The sequence below is a fragment of the Anabas testudineus genome, chromosome 9 (assembly GCF_900324465.2).
Source record: "Anabas testudineus chromosome 9, fAnaTes1.2, whole genome shotgun sequence".
Taxonomy (NCBI): Eukaryota; Metazoa; Chordata; class Actinopteri; order Anabantiformes; family Anabantidae; genus Anabas; species Anabas testudineus.
Window position 1 is genome coordinate 20,046,682 of NC_046618.1, and position 16,385 is coordinate 20,063,066.

Here is a 16,385-nt window from a genome sequence, read left to right on the forward strand (position 1 = left end):
ACTTCAGGAGCTTGTAAAGAGGCCAGGGTTGATAGGATTTTAGTCTCCTTGGTCAGCCAGCCGGAAGAAAATTGGAATGATCCTGTGGTGTGGGCTAAGCTGTGTATATGTACACATGTGTATGTTATGCGATGTGAAAGTGTATGTGGCAGCAAGTCATACTTACCGCCTTTGAAGGTCCAAAAAAAGGACACACATATATATATATCCCTCTGGCTTGGACTGGCATTCCAACTGACATGACTGTCACTGCTTGCTGGTGGGAAGCCAGTGAGGGAGCATGTCCATGTAGCCACACTAATGGCCTCCTAATGGTTAGTTAGGGCACCTGAAGGAAGAGGAATCTAAGGGGAAATAATGTGAACATACATGTACACTTTTTAACACCACAAAAAGTAATGTCTAAAAAAGGCAGGTGAATATAAAGATGATTGGTACAGGTGACATGAAGATAAAGATAAGGTACAATCTACTGTAGAAACTCCAGTTTGAGTCACGTCCCTGACATTACAGCAAAGATAACTGCAAAGAGTTACTGTAACTTCTCAAGCTCGTGCTGTGTCTCTTGAGATGCCTCTGGCCAAATAAGCCAAGTTGCCTGACGCTGAAGTACTGGCAACAGTACAGATCCAGACTCTCTCTCTCTGTTATCCAGCATGGAAGTCCAGCTCACCTCTCTAGAGAACTGGACCAGGATGAGAAATCACCCACTGCAGTCAACCAAGTAGTTGAGTGACATAATATTGCAAATATGTAAAGAATGTTTTCCTATTATTATAATACAATCTCAAAATGATTTGGAATGTGGCAGTGTTTGTAATATACATAAGTAGGTGTAGGTGGTTAAATCAGTTAGGGGTGAAAAGTTAAAAGTGCATATCAATGAAAGGGCGATTTATTTGGCTTGTAGTGGGAAAGCAGCTAATTAGAGTACAACACGGCTATCACAGATTGTTAGCATTACAACCCACCCTTGATTTATAGTTGTAGTATGAGGACTTTTTTTTAAATTCAGACCTACTATTAATAATGGCACATTTTTGTTTTCCTAAATATCAAAGTATTAAAAACCAATAAAAAAGAAACCTCACACTAAAGCAATAAGACAGTAAAAGAGACCATAAAATCTAATTATGTATGTGTGAATGTGGAGAGAAATATATATTTCAATGTGTGAATGAGATGTGATACACTCGTGAGGGCGGATCTTTGAATCTTACTAAATGTTCCAAATGTTATTCATGCTAGGAGCAACTCTAGCTTCCTCTCAGCATGAGTCTCTTTTTTTAAAGTCTCATATCTACAGGCCTTATGATTGCCAGCATGGGAATGATTCTGATGATCAAGCTAATTTGAGTGTGCTCTTGAAGTCAAGACACTTCAGAATATTTTTATTGGGAGGCCCTTTAATAATTCCAGACAAAGAGCACAGTGGTATTTCCTTCAAATGCATACATTTTTTTGTTTGGAATAACTTAAATGTGATATCTGTTAAGTGAAAAACAGCAGCTGCTTTTTGACCTGTATTAAAATACATACCATGACAGACATAGAGAATAATATGTCTGCACAGCAGATAGTTATAAAAAAGTAGTGTCCATAGACATAAAATGAATACATAAAGTCCATGCCACAATTAAATATACTTAGATTATGTTTGATTCATCCTTATAAAAAAGTATCTTTTACTTCTTATCTATCATGAGGGCAGATTTTTTGTGATAGAGGAAAGAACAGGATTGAAAAGGCAGGTACTTGTGTCCTGGATCTGCACAGTGTAGGGGACTCTGTTAGAGGGGCATTTTTGATTTTCCCTGCTGATTTGTGCTCAAGATCAATATCTGCCCAGTCCTCTTACTTTCCAGGGTTAAATGACGACAATGGCAAGCCCCAGGGATTTGTGGAGACCCTGCCTTTTTATCCTTTCACTTTGTGCAAGATAAACTGTGTGAGTGCTGTTAACAATATCTTAATTTAGTGCACAAAATAAAATAACATTATATTAAGGTGGCATTTCAAATCTTAAATCATTTTTGAATTTAAAATGTTTTATACTGTCAAGAAAATCAAAATCATACTCAATATGACACATTAGTGGTGTTTTTAAAGAGATGAAGAGTCGGGTTTTGAATATTTTCCCTCCATTTTTCATTCACTCTTTTATAATTCACTCCAAATGATTAGGGATGTGGCAGAGTTTGTAAAATACATAAGTAGGTCTAATCATATGCTGGATTTTGTCCTGCCTGGGGCTGCATGTGCAGCAGTCACTTAAGATAAAATATACTGAATGTGAAGATCTGAAAGCTTTAGAAGATTCCACTAAAACACAGGTTGTAATATATTTGTTTATGACATTTGAGGTAATTTGTTTTTGTGTTATTTTTAAACCAATGGCTGTTTGCAAGATAAGGATGTTTAAATTACTGTAGGTGGTTATTTATGTTTAAAAGTACGGGTGAAAAGTTAAAAGTGCATATCAATAAAAGGATGATTTATTTGGCTTTCTATTTAGTTGCAACTGAGCTCATGCAGGTCCTCTCTGGAGTGTGTCAAACACTGCGATGCCAACGTCCTGAAGCAGCTGAGGAGAAAACAAACAAAATCTGGATGGCTGAGGTTTGGGATGGGGCCAGATTTGACAAAGCAGTCGGTCATCACTCTCCCAACAATCCTGAAAAACAATGAACACGCCACAGCGGGCCCACCATCTGTTTGGTAGAAGGAAGGATTTTTTTGGCTCTCGGTATTGTTAGTGGGACATAATAAGAGCCTCTGTCATAGCTAAATTTGAATGCATTTTGGTGCTCATCTAGAACCTAAAGACAATCTTTAAATAAGGTCTCTAATGTAGTTTTTCTTTACCTCATTATACTCCAACAGTGCAGCAGAACAGATTTTCATGGGTTATAAGCCCATTACTGGACCTAAATGTCCTATTCTTCTTATGGTACTGGAACAGCAACACATCATTATTTTTAATTAATCTCTTGATTATTTTTGCAATCATTTTGTTGATAAAATGCCTGGAATTAATAAAGAAAAAATGGCTTCTTACTCTTCCCCCTAAACAACAGCTCATTACACATACAATCTAGATAACATGAAACTAACTGAATCTGTTTTGACACATTGTAAAATAACACAAAATATCACCAAGATCTATGAAATAAGAACTTTTATTCATAATATATTCATACTTGTACACAAGTAAAATAAAATGCATATCTATGGTTCCATTGCAATCTCCATAAACAAATCAACATTAGTCTTTTCATAAATGCTACCCATATACCCTTTCTGTCATGAAAATAGAACTAAAATTGGGGGAGGTAAAACATTTTTATAAACATAAAAAACATAACATTACCCAACAAATGCATCACTTTGAATAAATAATGGGGAGATTGTTTATCTTCAACATTCTTTGTGTGCGCTCTGTGTTTGATTCCCTGTATTTTTTTTTTTTTTTTTGTCTTCTTTTTTTCAGCCTTCCAGTGGTCAGTCTAAGCTGTAAAAGCTTTTTAGAGGGTAAAGGGAGGAGTCTCCGAAGTGTAGCTTAGACACAGTACAGTTAAGTACATAGAGAACAAACAATTTTGGGCACCAATTCATTATATACATTAGGTCTGTAGTGTTCTGTAAAGGCATCCATTTTGTTAAATGTACTCTAACATCTTCATTATTGTTTGTCCTCACCCACATTAGGGCGACTCCCCGGTTTGTAGTCACTGTCCATTGTAGATGTCACTGCATCTTCTGTATCATTGTCATGAGCATCAGCAATCTTGAGTTCTGTATTCAGAGTGAGATCAGGAGTCCTACGACATGGCTAGAGATATCCAGATAATGGGAATGAAGAGAAAGCGCAGCACTTGCAAAGTAGAACCCTGACCTTTGATGCAGTGGGTGTCTGATTTGGGCTTTTTGGAACACTTCTTTTTCTTTTTGTTTGACACTGTCGATGATTCCAGATTGTCTATAAAGTCAGGGCTTAGATTCTCCAAGGATTTGTCCAGGGTGTTGGACAAGGTTCCCAGTGGTCCATCGTTCTGCTTATGCTGGGTCTCGTTTTTTGTTCGTTCTGGCTCCTTATATTTAGTCTTTGACATGTTCTCCTTTTCCTTAAGGGGGTTGTTAGTGATTTGGCGGCTCTTGCCAGACAGGATAGAGGACTTGTCATTATCCCCAAGACAACACCTAGGAATGGTGTCCCCCAGAGGATTTTCAGTGGAAGGGAATTTCCCAGACTGTGCCTTGGAGCTGAACAGATTGGTTTGGATTTGAGGCATTTCTACACACCCTTCCAAGTCTTCACTTTTCAGTCGTATGAGGTCCTTTCCTGCCAGGAACTCAGGAACATTGCACTCCAACTCAGAGCTGGAACCTTTGAACCGTTTAAACCAGTCCCACAAGGTCCTCGCCCGGCAGTCACAGATCCACTGGTTTCCATTTAAACGCAAATATTGTAGGGACACCAGTGGGTCCATGGTCTCCCCTGTCAACACAGTAAGATTGTTGAAGAACAAGAACAGGGATTTCAGTTTGCCAAGATCCGTAAAAGCCCTGGGTTGGACATAGATAACCCGGTTCTGGTGTAGCAGTAGCCGATCCAGATTGATTAAGCCTCGAAACATGTTGTCAGTTACTATCTTGATCTTGTTATTGTGTAGGTAGAGATAGGTGAGGTTGGCAAGGTCCAGAAAAGTGTCATCATGCAGGGTTAGAATGTTATTGTCCTGCAGGTAAAGGTACTGTAGGGAGAACATTCCTCGGAAGACCCCAACAGGGAGCTCTGATAGGCCACACCTGTGCAGGTGTAGGGTGTGCAGCTTAGTTAGGCCCCGGAACGCTGTAGGGCTAATGGTGCGGAGGTTGCTGTTGTCTCCAATGTCTAGTTCTTCGAGTTTTTCCAAGCCATAAAAGGCTCCGGCCTCGATGTAGCTGATGTTATTGGAGTAGAGCCAGAGAACAGTGAGATTGTGACAGGAGCTGAAGCTGGTGGACCTTACCACCGTTAGCTTGTTGCTCTGGAGGAATATTCGCTGGCTCCGCACAGGTATCTCAGTTGGAATGGAAAACAGTCCTTGTTGTTGGCAGGCCACAGTAGGCCTGGGCTCACTGTAGCACACACACTTGGCTGGGCAGCTGTCAGTTTGAGGCACAAGGTTCAGCCACATTACCAGAAACAGGAGTCGCCCCCCTATGGAAACAGAAGAAAAGATAGTTGATTAGTAAATAATAGTAATAAATATATATATTATATAATAATATATAAAGTCCAAATTCTGATAAAGTCAAGGAAGATAAATAAATAGTAGAAATAAATAAATTCAGGTCAGACTGGAAAATTACCAAACGTGAAAGAGCAGGTTGATTTATTTTGATAATATAATGTCATTATTTGATAAACAGGTCATGTGTACAATTCAAGATTAGACTGCACGTCGGATATTACAAGATCCAAAACTGTTTCTTGTATAAAGTGTAATGTTCAGCGCATTACACAACAGAATGAGGAATTCCCTCCATAAGAAGGATACATATAATTTAACAGTGATGTTAATTGGATCCGGGGACACATCTCTCTGCTTTCTTTGCTGACGTAAAGACCTAAGCAGCTGAGAAGAGCCCTGTGAATGCAGACTCATTTAAAATTGGGTAGGTGGCTTTTATGTGGAATTAGCTAGTTCTAATAGGGCAGACATAACTAATAGTGTCTGAGCCTTCCTGAGGTTGACATTTAGCCTGACTCTAGGAGATAAACTTTCATGTCAGGCTAAGAGATAAGAGCTGCAGAGCCATGACTGAAGCATTTTTTTTCTAAGTGCAGCATGTAGATGAGATATACAAGAGGTGTGGTGTCGAGGCTTGTGAGATTCTTGTACGTGTTTGCCCTGTAGGCATTGATGTTTAAATAAGGTGTATTCCGCATTTGCTCACATTAATTATTTCTACCTGTCCTCTGCCCAGGTTCTAATCAACGTGCTGCATAGTTTCATCGTAACTGAAAATGGGCTGGATTACCGCTATGTAGCTACAGCTGAGTTAAAAATGAAGTGCATGTATTGGGGCTCACGCATTCTTTTATCTACAGATGAAGCTGTCAAAGTGTCACACACATGTCTGCGGTAGTATCAGCAATATAATGGCAGGTAGTCCTTCAAATCTCTGAATTCTCTTCAGCTCTTGTCCTTACTGAGGATTTTCAATCTCTGCTCCCATGCACATTTGAGGAATCCCAGGCTTGCAGGCATGACAGGTAGTGAGGCTCTGGAAAAATGTATGAGCCTCACTCAGCCCTCCCTTTATCCCCATCTCCCTCTTCTCATTCCCCTGCAATGTGTTGTGGTGCAGCTCATCTCTGGACCTTGTTAAACGGAGCTCTGGTGTGGCCTGACAGCAGCCCTCTGCTGCACTTTCCCTCCAATCTCCCTGCTCAGCCGTCAGACTGCCACCGGAAAGCTGTCAAGACTTTCCACTCTTTCTGCATCGCAGCACTTTTCCCTCAGCACTTCCTAACAATAGCAATATTTTATCGCACAGCACGCTTCGTGTATCTCCTCTGCCGTCTTCATTTTTTCCCTTTCTGCTGTCTATTCATTAACAGGCTATTTCCACCCATGCGTTGCATGTCAAAGCCCAGTTTCCTCAGCTCTCAGAATAATATGTCTTGTCTTTGTTAGCATCTTTCCAATTATTTTTGTCTCACTAAGAGCATCTTCACATATGTGCCACAGTGATTGCATTAGCATATGCTACAAACATCTATCTGGAAGTCATTGCTTGCTGACATTTTGTGCCTTCATAATCACATTACAGTACAGTACAGTAACCTCTGCATGATCACTCTAGCGACTGGATCTATATCTATATATTTAATAAGAGTTTAGTTTACATTATTGATCAGTCACCCAGAACATCCCTTGTCCTGGATTTTCATCACTACTTTATTGTCTTTACTTCAAATCTACAACCACAGCAAATGAGACACTAATATAAACTGATGTTTGTCTGTCTGGTCATCAAAGATGTTGACTTGGTGACAGAGATCTTAGTATCTTAAAATATGACACAAAAAAATCAATTTCTTATCGTCTTCTGCTAGCTTTGGTTTCAACACTTAATTTTCCCCTATCTGCTGTGTCAAAACACAACTCCAAGCAGTGCCTTGCTGTTTCAGATCCTGCTAGTGGCCTCTAAACTGAGAGCTCTATTATTGTACAATAGCAATCATCACTCTGTTTAAGGCTATGTAAGCTTCTTTGTTTCCTCGTCACTGACACAGTGGGCCCTTCAGCTTTGAGTGAAGTACATCATTTCACGCCCTTCTTGACCTCCAACACAAGTACTGCTATTTACCCAAGGCTGCCAATATATGCATACAGTACATTGCCATTGGCAAGCATGGCAAATAAATTTAATTAAACTGTGTCTCAAAATAGATTCCCCATTCTCCATAATAGATAAGGTTACTGACAGTGTGGTTGGGTCCAAAACTAACATTTTAGATATTTGCTTCTCTGTATCCTTTTCTTAGTATCACAAAGATGAATATATTTTATCTTATCAGTTTAAAGGAACAATACGTAGCACTGACACCAAGCATTTAAAAGGGGCACTGCAGTCCCCATTAAAAATACTGGACAGAACTTTTCCTCTCCCCAGATGCCAAGCTTATATGAGTTGCCATGTATAAGACAGTGAACGTGCACAAGTGAAAACAAATGCTGACTGCTGTGAAAATACACACTCTGGAGTTGGAGTTGCTACTTTCCCGGCCACTAAAATATATTGCTCACTGTAACGGGTAATGTATAAATAATTTTAGATCGATTTCTGAGAACTGTCCTGGTTGCAGCCAATGCAAATCTCACTTATGAAGAAATAAAGTGCAATCACAAGCATCCACTCGAACCAGTAAGGGCACATTGCATGAAAGCCAGTACTTTTTAATTATTAATAATAATCATAAATTTATTTATGATTATTATTCAGCAAATTTACCAACTTGATTGTTTTAAAGTTCGTTTGGTGTCCAAATGTTAATGGGCAAATGTGCAGTAGGCAGGATCACACAGGTCCAAACACAAACAGCCATTCAGCACTGGCACACAACATTTTGAACAAGCAATACAGACTGTAGCATTGTTATCCGAGATCCAAGCAGGTCTCTCTAAACTCTGTATGTACTTGTAATGTTATTACTTAGTATAATAAATACATAACTTATTGTTCCTTTAAGACATGACATTCTGTAAGACTAGCAATGAAACTGGTTTATCTTTCCTTATTAACTCTCCTGAAGGTTTTTCCTTTGTATGGGTTTTGCCACACAAAAATTCAGTCTTGAAAGAGGAAAAAATATGGGCATGAATGCAGTCAGTGTTGTAGATAAATATCAGCTTACTGCAACTTCAGGCTGAAAATGCTGGTGTGAGTGCTAGTAGTAGCTAGAAGACACTATGATCAGTTGTAAAAACAGTGAGATGCCCACAGGAGTGGTATGAGTGGGCACAGACAGATTTGTTTACTTATTATTTGATAGCATCACTTAACCAGACTCATTGCTCATTTGCATGTGTCCCTGGCATGTTTTGAGGTCTAAAACTCTCAGCACTCCTTTGTCTCATTATAAAAATACAACACGCATGTACACCCTTCGTCATGCTCTGAAAACCACAATGAACACAGAGAGCACGTCGGGACAGCAGATTCAGAGTGCCTTTGATTCATCACGGTAGCTTTACTTTGAAGGGTTGTGGAGCGGGCAGGAACGGCTAACATGACAGTCTTATCCCCTTGGCCTTTAGTGGAAGTGATGTCTCTGTCAGAGATGAATCATAGTAGTTCTCCAAAGGGACCTCCTGGCCTCTTTCTGGAATCCTACATTGTTGTGTTTCTCAGAGGCGGGCCTGGATATAATATAGTCATGATCCCTCTCTCAATTTCATGTGTCTTGTGTGAATTCACCCATGCATACATAAATTCTGTTTATATCATGTTGAAATAAATAACGTACACACACACACACACACACACACACACAAAAACTGTACATGGAATGACAGCTGTTTGAAGCCCAACTTTAGAGCAGCCAATGCAGATGTACAGTAAATGCCTATGTGAGCAATAAAGAGTAATAATGCAGTCACACACAATCTCACAAGTCATGAGCAGAGTCACAAATATGCCAAAGTTACAATTAATCATCAAAAACTGATTAAATTATATATTTTATTTACTAATCTTTGACTTTTGAATTGAAAACTGTCTTTCATTGATGGAACTAATTTTATCTGGACATTTTTTGTGATTAATGTTGTAATGTTTTAGTCTCTGTTGAATTTGTTAATTTGTTTTCTCTTTCAAGCCTATGAAAAATGGCACGCCATTCTGCTTCCGTCTGCTCTCCCTTCTGGTGCTTATTGCCATTTTCTGTTAAAAACAAATATCAAGCTACATGAAATCCCTCAAAATTTTCCATCAAGTACGTTGGTAAATATCTAAACATGTTAATTAATCACACACTCACCCAGAATAAAAGCAATTTCATTTACGTCTAGCCTGGTGGTCATAACATAGTAGTGTGTTGTCTTTTATAATTTTGAGAAACAACATGAACAGCACCTTTATCGGTGTAAATCCACTTTATTTTTTCTAAGTTTATTTTAGTCTAACAAATAATCTGTCCTTCTGTAAATACTAACATACTTTTCTCAGATAAGAGGAGCTACTTAAACACTTCTTCATTAGGTTTGAGTGATGCAGTGCTGTACACGTAGCGTTACAGTAAATGGTTCACTTTTTGTGTACTGTTACTTTTTCAGTACATTCTAAAATTCCTACTTTCACTTCTCTATAAAATAATATTTTTGCAAAGCAGAGAATTACTAAGTAGCCTAGAGTTACACCGTCATGGCAAACCGGGAGAATATTCCATTTAAATTTGCTTTGAACCTCTTTTCCCTCATAAGCTTGTGAAAAAGTTATATTATAGCAAAGAAATGGTCTTCACTTTCAAGAGCATCACTGAATTGCAGGGGGATTGGTTGGTAGGGCATGCTCATGTGGAAAAGGTTGTAATCAGAGTCCACAGTGTTCAAAGGAGCATTTTTTTCTATTACTTTGTTTTCAATGCAGTTATTCCTACTTCCAGGTCAAGTAATATTTTTTTCACCTCTTATTACTTTTTCATATATTGTGTTTTGTCGACCTAATAAGTCAATTTTATGTCTATTGGTGAAAAAGTTTACTATACTCTACTATCAGAGTGGGGACTTTCATTTTAAACCCACTTGTCAAAAGGAGTACGTGAACAAAACAAACACACAGACAAGCACACAAAGCCAGATTTGTTCTTGTCCTTACAAGATTGATGAACCAGATGCGATGATCTTAAATAAAGATGCACACATCAGATCAAACAGGTTATTTAGGACACGATAGGCCAGCAACTTGAGCTGGAGTCCCTCTGCAAACCATAGAGTGTTGCAGGGGCATCAGTGGCAGCTTCAGCATGCAGACGAGGACACAATTAGAAGACGAACAGAGGGGACAGATGAGGTCCTGTTTGACACACATCTGACACAGCGCTTGCCCAAGCAGATGGCTCATGAATAACTGAGGGAACCGGAGGTTGGGATGAAGAAAAAAAACACACGGTCAGGCAGCAATGTGTGTGTGGAAGGAGGGTCTACGTAGGGTCACGGTCTACGGTCTGCACATGCGTGAAAATAAGAGGTATACATGCAAGTATTTTCTTCTCTGAAAAAAAAAAATCAATAGCAATGCAGTTAATATGTCTGGCTCTACTGCAACACTACTGCAGTAGGCAGATAGGTTGTCATGTCACGTTACTGAGAAGTGACAGCAGTAACAATAGGCAGTGGGCTGGCAATATCCCGACAGTGAGAGAATGAGCTTGCAATCAGAGTGCTGTCGGATCGAATCCCCACTCTACTGGTGAACAATTGGAAGAGAAAGTAGAAGTGAAGAGTTCTCCCTTTCAGCAACTGCCATCAAATTACCATCGACCCTTGAGTGATGCGCTGACCTCCCAGCAGCTCAAATATGCCACATACTGTGTTGTCCTCAACATTTGCAAATTGTCATGGTATGGGGTGAAAAGAAACTTGATAGCTCCAGTCCTATAATGAAGTAAAATTTAAAAGTACGTGTGATATTTTTAAAATGTAATTAAAATTTAATTACTTTGATGTCATAACCAGATATTGTTGTATGGGTTAGGGATATTGCTGTTTTCTTGATCTTACAACTACTATTGCTAATTTAAAACTATCTTTTATTAGACATTTCCTTGATAAATACCCATTGATAAATATTACATTTATCAGACTTGACTAAGCTTTTATAGACAAGTTCAATAAGTGACCCTACATATATTTTATTGTAATATAAAGTATGGATATTCCAAACAGTAGAGACTGTACCAGAAACACTTTTTAGACAATTAACTTAAAATTAAATTAAATCGAATGAGCATTTTCATTACACATAGCTGAAATAGCATTTAATATGCTTATATGCCACTAAAGTAGACTCATTCTATCATGGTGGCATAGACTGAGTAGACTTGGGCAAAAACTGTACATTCTTTTTAATTCTATTGTTTAGTGGGAAGCAGTTGCACTCGTGCAGCTATAGCTCACTACTAAATGTTCCAGGGAAGGCACTGGAAGTCAAGTCTACCCATGAGATGGTGCAGAAATGCTTGAATCCTTCCTCATGCCCGCCTCCACATGTCACAGACATGGGTGATTTTCACATGTGAAACCATGTAAAATGCATAATTCAAGTAATGTAAGCTGAAAATAATGCAGGCATCTACCAAGCATGAGCGTGTGGGGGTTGTCCAGATACTCCTGAAGTCACAGACGAATAAAAAATTTGGAATGCTCTACTTTGGGTATTGTGCCGTACAGGCTGTCAGTAGTACAGCCAAGCATTTTTGCTTAACAGCGTGTATAAGGCTTTATCTTATCTACACATGGCTGGAGAGAAAATAAATGAGATACAGTACGTCCCATGTGTTTAGGTGTTGCTACGCTCTCAGGCAGACTTTAGCACAGGTGTTAACATTTTAGGAGGCATTCTTTTTAGTTTAAAACAAAGTATGTCATCCTCCTCAAGTACTTTAGAGGATTGTGTGAACATTTCTGCTGAAGAATGAGGGAAACATCATTGTTCACACTTGAACCCATATTATATCAGTTAATTAGTCACCATGTTTTTTACCTTAAACAACAGTTCATTCTGACCAAGTAATTGGTAAATTTGTTTGGATGAGGAATTCCATAAGTGCTCATACAGAGGGCAACACCACTGGGACATTTGACTATAGGTATCACTCCGCTTCACATTTAAACTGTCGTTATCAGTTTAATGCTACACAATTAGTGGAACAAACTACACTGAGAAGATGGATATTATTTATCCCGCATACCTAAAAGCTCACTATAAAGTTACTTCAGACCATCCACTGAGCAGCGTACTATCAACTCGCTAGATTCACACATGCTACCAAAGCGAGTCTTAACAGACACTTTCTTCTCTGGTTGCAAGATAAATGGAAACATAGAGATGAATGTACATGAATCAAAATAGCCGGCTATGGTTTGCTCTAACATGTAAAGTAACCTAGTGTGCAGGAAAATGTTCAATGCTTGTGTTTATTAGCAACACAAACAGTTGTGGAACTATAGTATTTGTGTTGGCAGAATCAAATAACTCATCAAATAATAACTGCTATTACGGTTGTGATATCTTTGGCATTTGACCTGTGGCCTTCTGCCTATGACTGACATTCAGTGCAGCAGCACTCCTTCTGGTGTGATACTGCTTATATGTAATGCTAATGTTATTGCTTGTTTATCCTAGTTATACAAGAATAAATAAATATATCAATACATGTTATGTTTTGCTGCAAAATATTGATAGTACTTTATTTCACTTGATTGATTTTCTCTTCTCTTACGTCCGTTTAAATTCTGTGTTTTCTTGTTTTGTCACTGCGTTCCCCAGCATGCTTTGGGTAAACAGAAAGTATAATGTTGCCTTGGAATCACAGAATTCACTGTGGGTTGGTTATACCTGAGCCCTTTTCTTGCCTGCATTTATTTACTTTTTGGTACTTCTGCAACATTCTTTACTGGCATTTCCTGTTTTCACTGAAATTATTGAATTATAAGTTACTGTGGAGACAAATGTTAGTCCTGCTACGTCCATATACAGTATAAGATACATACAGTTCTGACTCTGATAACATATGTCATATTTTGAATGAGATCATACATTTGATGTGATCACTCCCAAAATAGAGTCATAGTCTCTCATGCAGTTCTGGGGTTTTCATGTCAACAATTCGAAATTGGTGAGAATTGCAAGCCCTCACAGTTAATGCACTGCGCTGGCATAAAAGCAAATGAGGCTTAATGAATCACTGCTGTATTATCTAAAAAGGATAATGGTCCCAGTAAAAATTGGATGATAGCTTCAGATAATGCTAACATATCATCATGTGAAGTGTCAGCTGGAGAGGGAGAGAGCAGTGACGGTACCCACAGGCGGCCTTGTATATATGGGCAAGTGAAGATGAGGAAACACACTGAGGTGGTCTGAGCAGAGAACATGCTGTAATGAGTGGTTACACAGTTTGATGCTAGTTTGATGTCATTGTAGCCTGTCTTTGCTGTAGGCATCGTTGAGCTCTCAAGGAAGGATCTATTCTGTTTTCCAGGCCTCGAAGTGTAGTGGTGCAAACTTCACATCTTTCTGACAGCTTCATTATTGCAAAATTCCTGTGTTTGGCAGCGGCCCTCTCAGACTGGCACTTGTTGTTCTCGTAGAACAGAAACTAGCTCTAGATGAAGTGTTGTGTTTGTGTTAGTTACAATTGGGGAAAGATACATCAAACAAGCACTTAATCTTTGGCCAGCCTAGACAAAACTAAAGTCATTCTGTCAGTGATCCATTTAGTTGGTTTGGAGAATTGCAGTGTAGGAAAGAGTAGCTGTAGGGGAAACCAAAAAGGATTTCTAAATTGCTAGCACCTTTGCTCCTTTGTTCTTAACATAGACACTCTACTTAACTTTAAAAAGCCCTTGTGTCACGGATAAAAACAATTCAAAGTATACACATTATTCATTCGCAGGTTACACATAGGTTAAATCTACTGTACAACACAAGGGTCTTGTGAGTTAGCAGATTTCTTATTCATGTGAAAATGTAATGAATGATACTAAAGCCAATCCCTGAGAGTGAGTGGTGGTGAAATCGAGCCTGAGAAAACTTCACAAGACAAACCATTACTGACACCCTTTTTACTGCCATAATGTGTCATCTAACCTCCCTTGGTCTTCTCCAGTTTCGCAATTTTGCACTCTGCTGGATTGGCTAGCTGACTGTGCAGACTGGCTGCAAATGTGTCATGTGCAATCACCTCACACCGACTGAGACCAGTCCAAAAAGACATGTTTTAACCAGCAAGTTTGGCTTCAAAGAACCGCAAACACTTGCTGACGTGGCTACAGTGCAGAATATGTCCATACTCTGTCATGGTTCAACAGATCTGTCACTGTAGACAGATCCATATATTTTAAAAATAAATTGTGTTCAATGTAATTATATTAACGATGAATCAAATGACACACAAATTGTCACACACACATTTGTCCATCTTGGCATCTTTGAAGTCATTGTTTATCTTTTACAGCCTGCACCTTTAATGTTCTTGTTCAGTACTTCTCTTATTCTGGTCAATTCCAGTCTCACCACGTTTTTAATTTGGTAGTTTAGTGTCGACGACTGGAGACGTGGATGTGAAGATCTTGGTTAGAGACGAATGAGGTGCTGTTTAACGAGGGTCTCTGTTTTCAACAGAGGAAAACTGGGTGCTGATGACTTGGAGAATAAGGTGGCAAAGTCATCTGCAGGGAGACAGATAGATGGAGGGGAGTTAAGGAGTAATTTGAAGGTGAAAAACAGATTCCTGGTGTTTTTGGTGTTGCTGGTCATGCTATGGTACCAACAACAGGTCTGGTTTCAGTGACACTGTGAGTACATAAGTGTCTCTAATATTTAGCTAGAGTGGACGGTTGATTTATTTTACACCACTTCTTGGCAGCTACAGAAGTGTCTTCCCTTTGCTAATTAAAAATGTGTTTAATACATTTAGCAGACACTTTTATCCAAAGCAACTTACAAGTGTACAAGGTTAGGCAGGGCAAGCATAAGGAGGTCTTGCCTAAGGACCCCTACTAGAGGTAGAGCACAGCTGGGATTCAAACCCCAGTGTACTGCATCAAGGGCAGTGATCTTTTACCATCCAGCCACTTTATACAGGACGACAGCTTGTTTCCATAGAGACAAAAATATCATTAAATGTAGGTTTATAAAAGAGAGAAACTTGGAAATTGACCACCTTTCATTTAAACTATGTTTTTTTACCTAAAGAAATATTCATCTTTTTGTTCTTATTTAGTAAATTTAAACATTTACGTAGATACTAAATTACATTCTCCCTATTTCTATCATCATTGTATACTGCATAATTGTTTAATTATTTATAGAACATTTAGTTGCGGAAAGTCTATGTTCAAAGGGGAGCATCTCTTAGAAACAGACCATCTGTTTTGTGTTTATTGGAAAACTAATACGTCAGAAAAAATAAGTCAGTTAGTGTTGCAGTGTTATTTTTTGTGCTAAAATGTCAGATGAATAGAATGATATAGCTCACTAAGGGATGACATGGCATAGTGCTCATCAGACTGCTTTCTGTGATGTCAGAAACAAAGCGACTCTGCTCCACCATGACTGAGTACTTTGAGGCAAAGTATTAGTTTGGATGGAAATGGTTGTGTGGGCTATAAGGCCCACGACTTCTAAAGGATATTTTAGCACGGGTGACAGAGAGTGACCAGATTACTGTCTAAGAAGGTAAGCCGATCAAATCTCAAAGAGGTAAAAGAAGAATGGAACAGATAACCGTGTGAGCTGTGAAACATGTTCAGGTGGTTCTCAGTGTGCAGTTTGTACATACTGAACTGCTTGCTGTTGTTCAGGTGATATTTACATGGTTTATCTCATCACATCAGAATGCCATCGTGTTTAATCTCAACTCAACTCTTACTTACAGCATATTCAATTACTGCATCTCACACAACGCTCTGAAGTGCATTCTCATAAGGTAGCCATTAGTTATCCATTATCTCAAACAATGACTGTTTAATTCCTCTGGTCCCCGTGCATGACTCATCAGACACATAGTGGGGGGTAAACAGAGACACAGTGTGCCCACAAGCATCTGTAAAATATTACCAGAGGACGAAATATGTCCTGAGACTAGCAGAAAATGAAAAGAATAA

At 38.9% G+C, this 16,385-nt stretch overlaps 1 protein-coding gene across 1 annotated transcript in view; it reads right to left on the minus strand.

The window, feature by feature from the left end:
* Positions 1 to 3,457: 3,457 nt before the first annotated feature.
* The window catches only part of rtn4r (reticulon 4 receptor), a 39,958-nt gene continuing 27,030 nt past the window's right edge, over positions 3,458 to 16,385 (minus strand). The window contains exon 2 of the mRNA XM_026342361.1: positions 3,458 to 5,203. Coding sequence (XP_026198146.1) covers positions 3,822 to 5,203 — 1,382 coding nt within the window. The 3' untranslated portion in view covers positions 3,458 to 3,821. The remainder of the gene's footprint in view (positions 5,204 to 16,385) is intronic.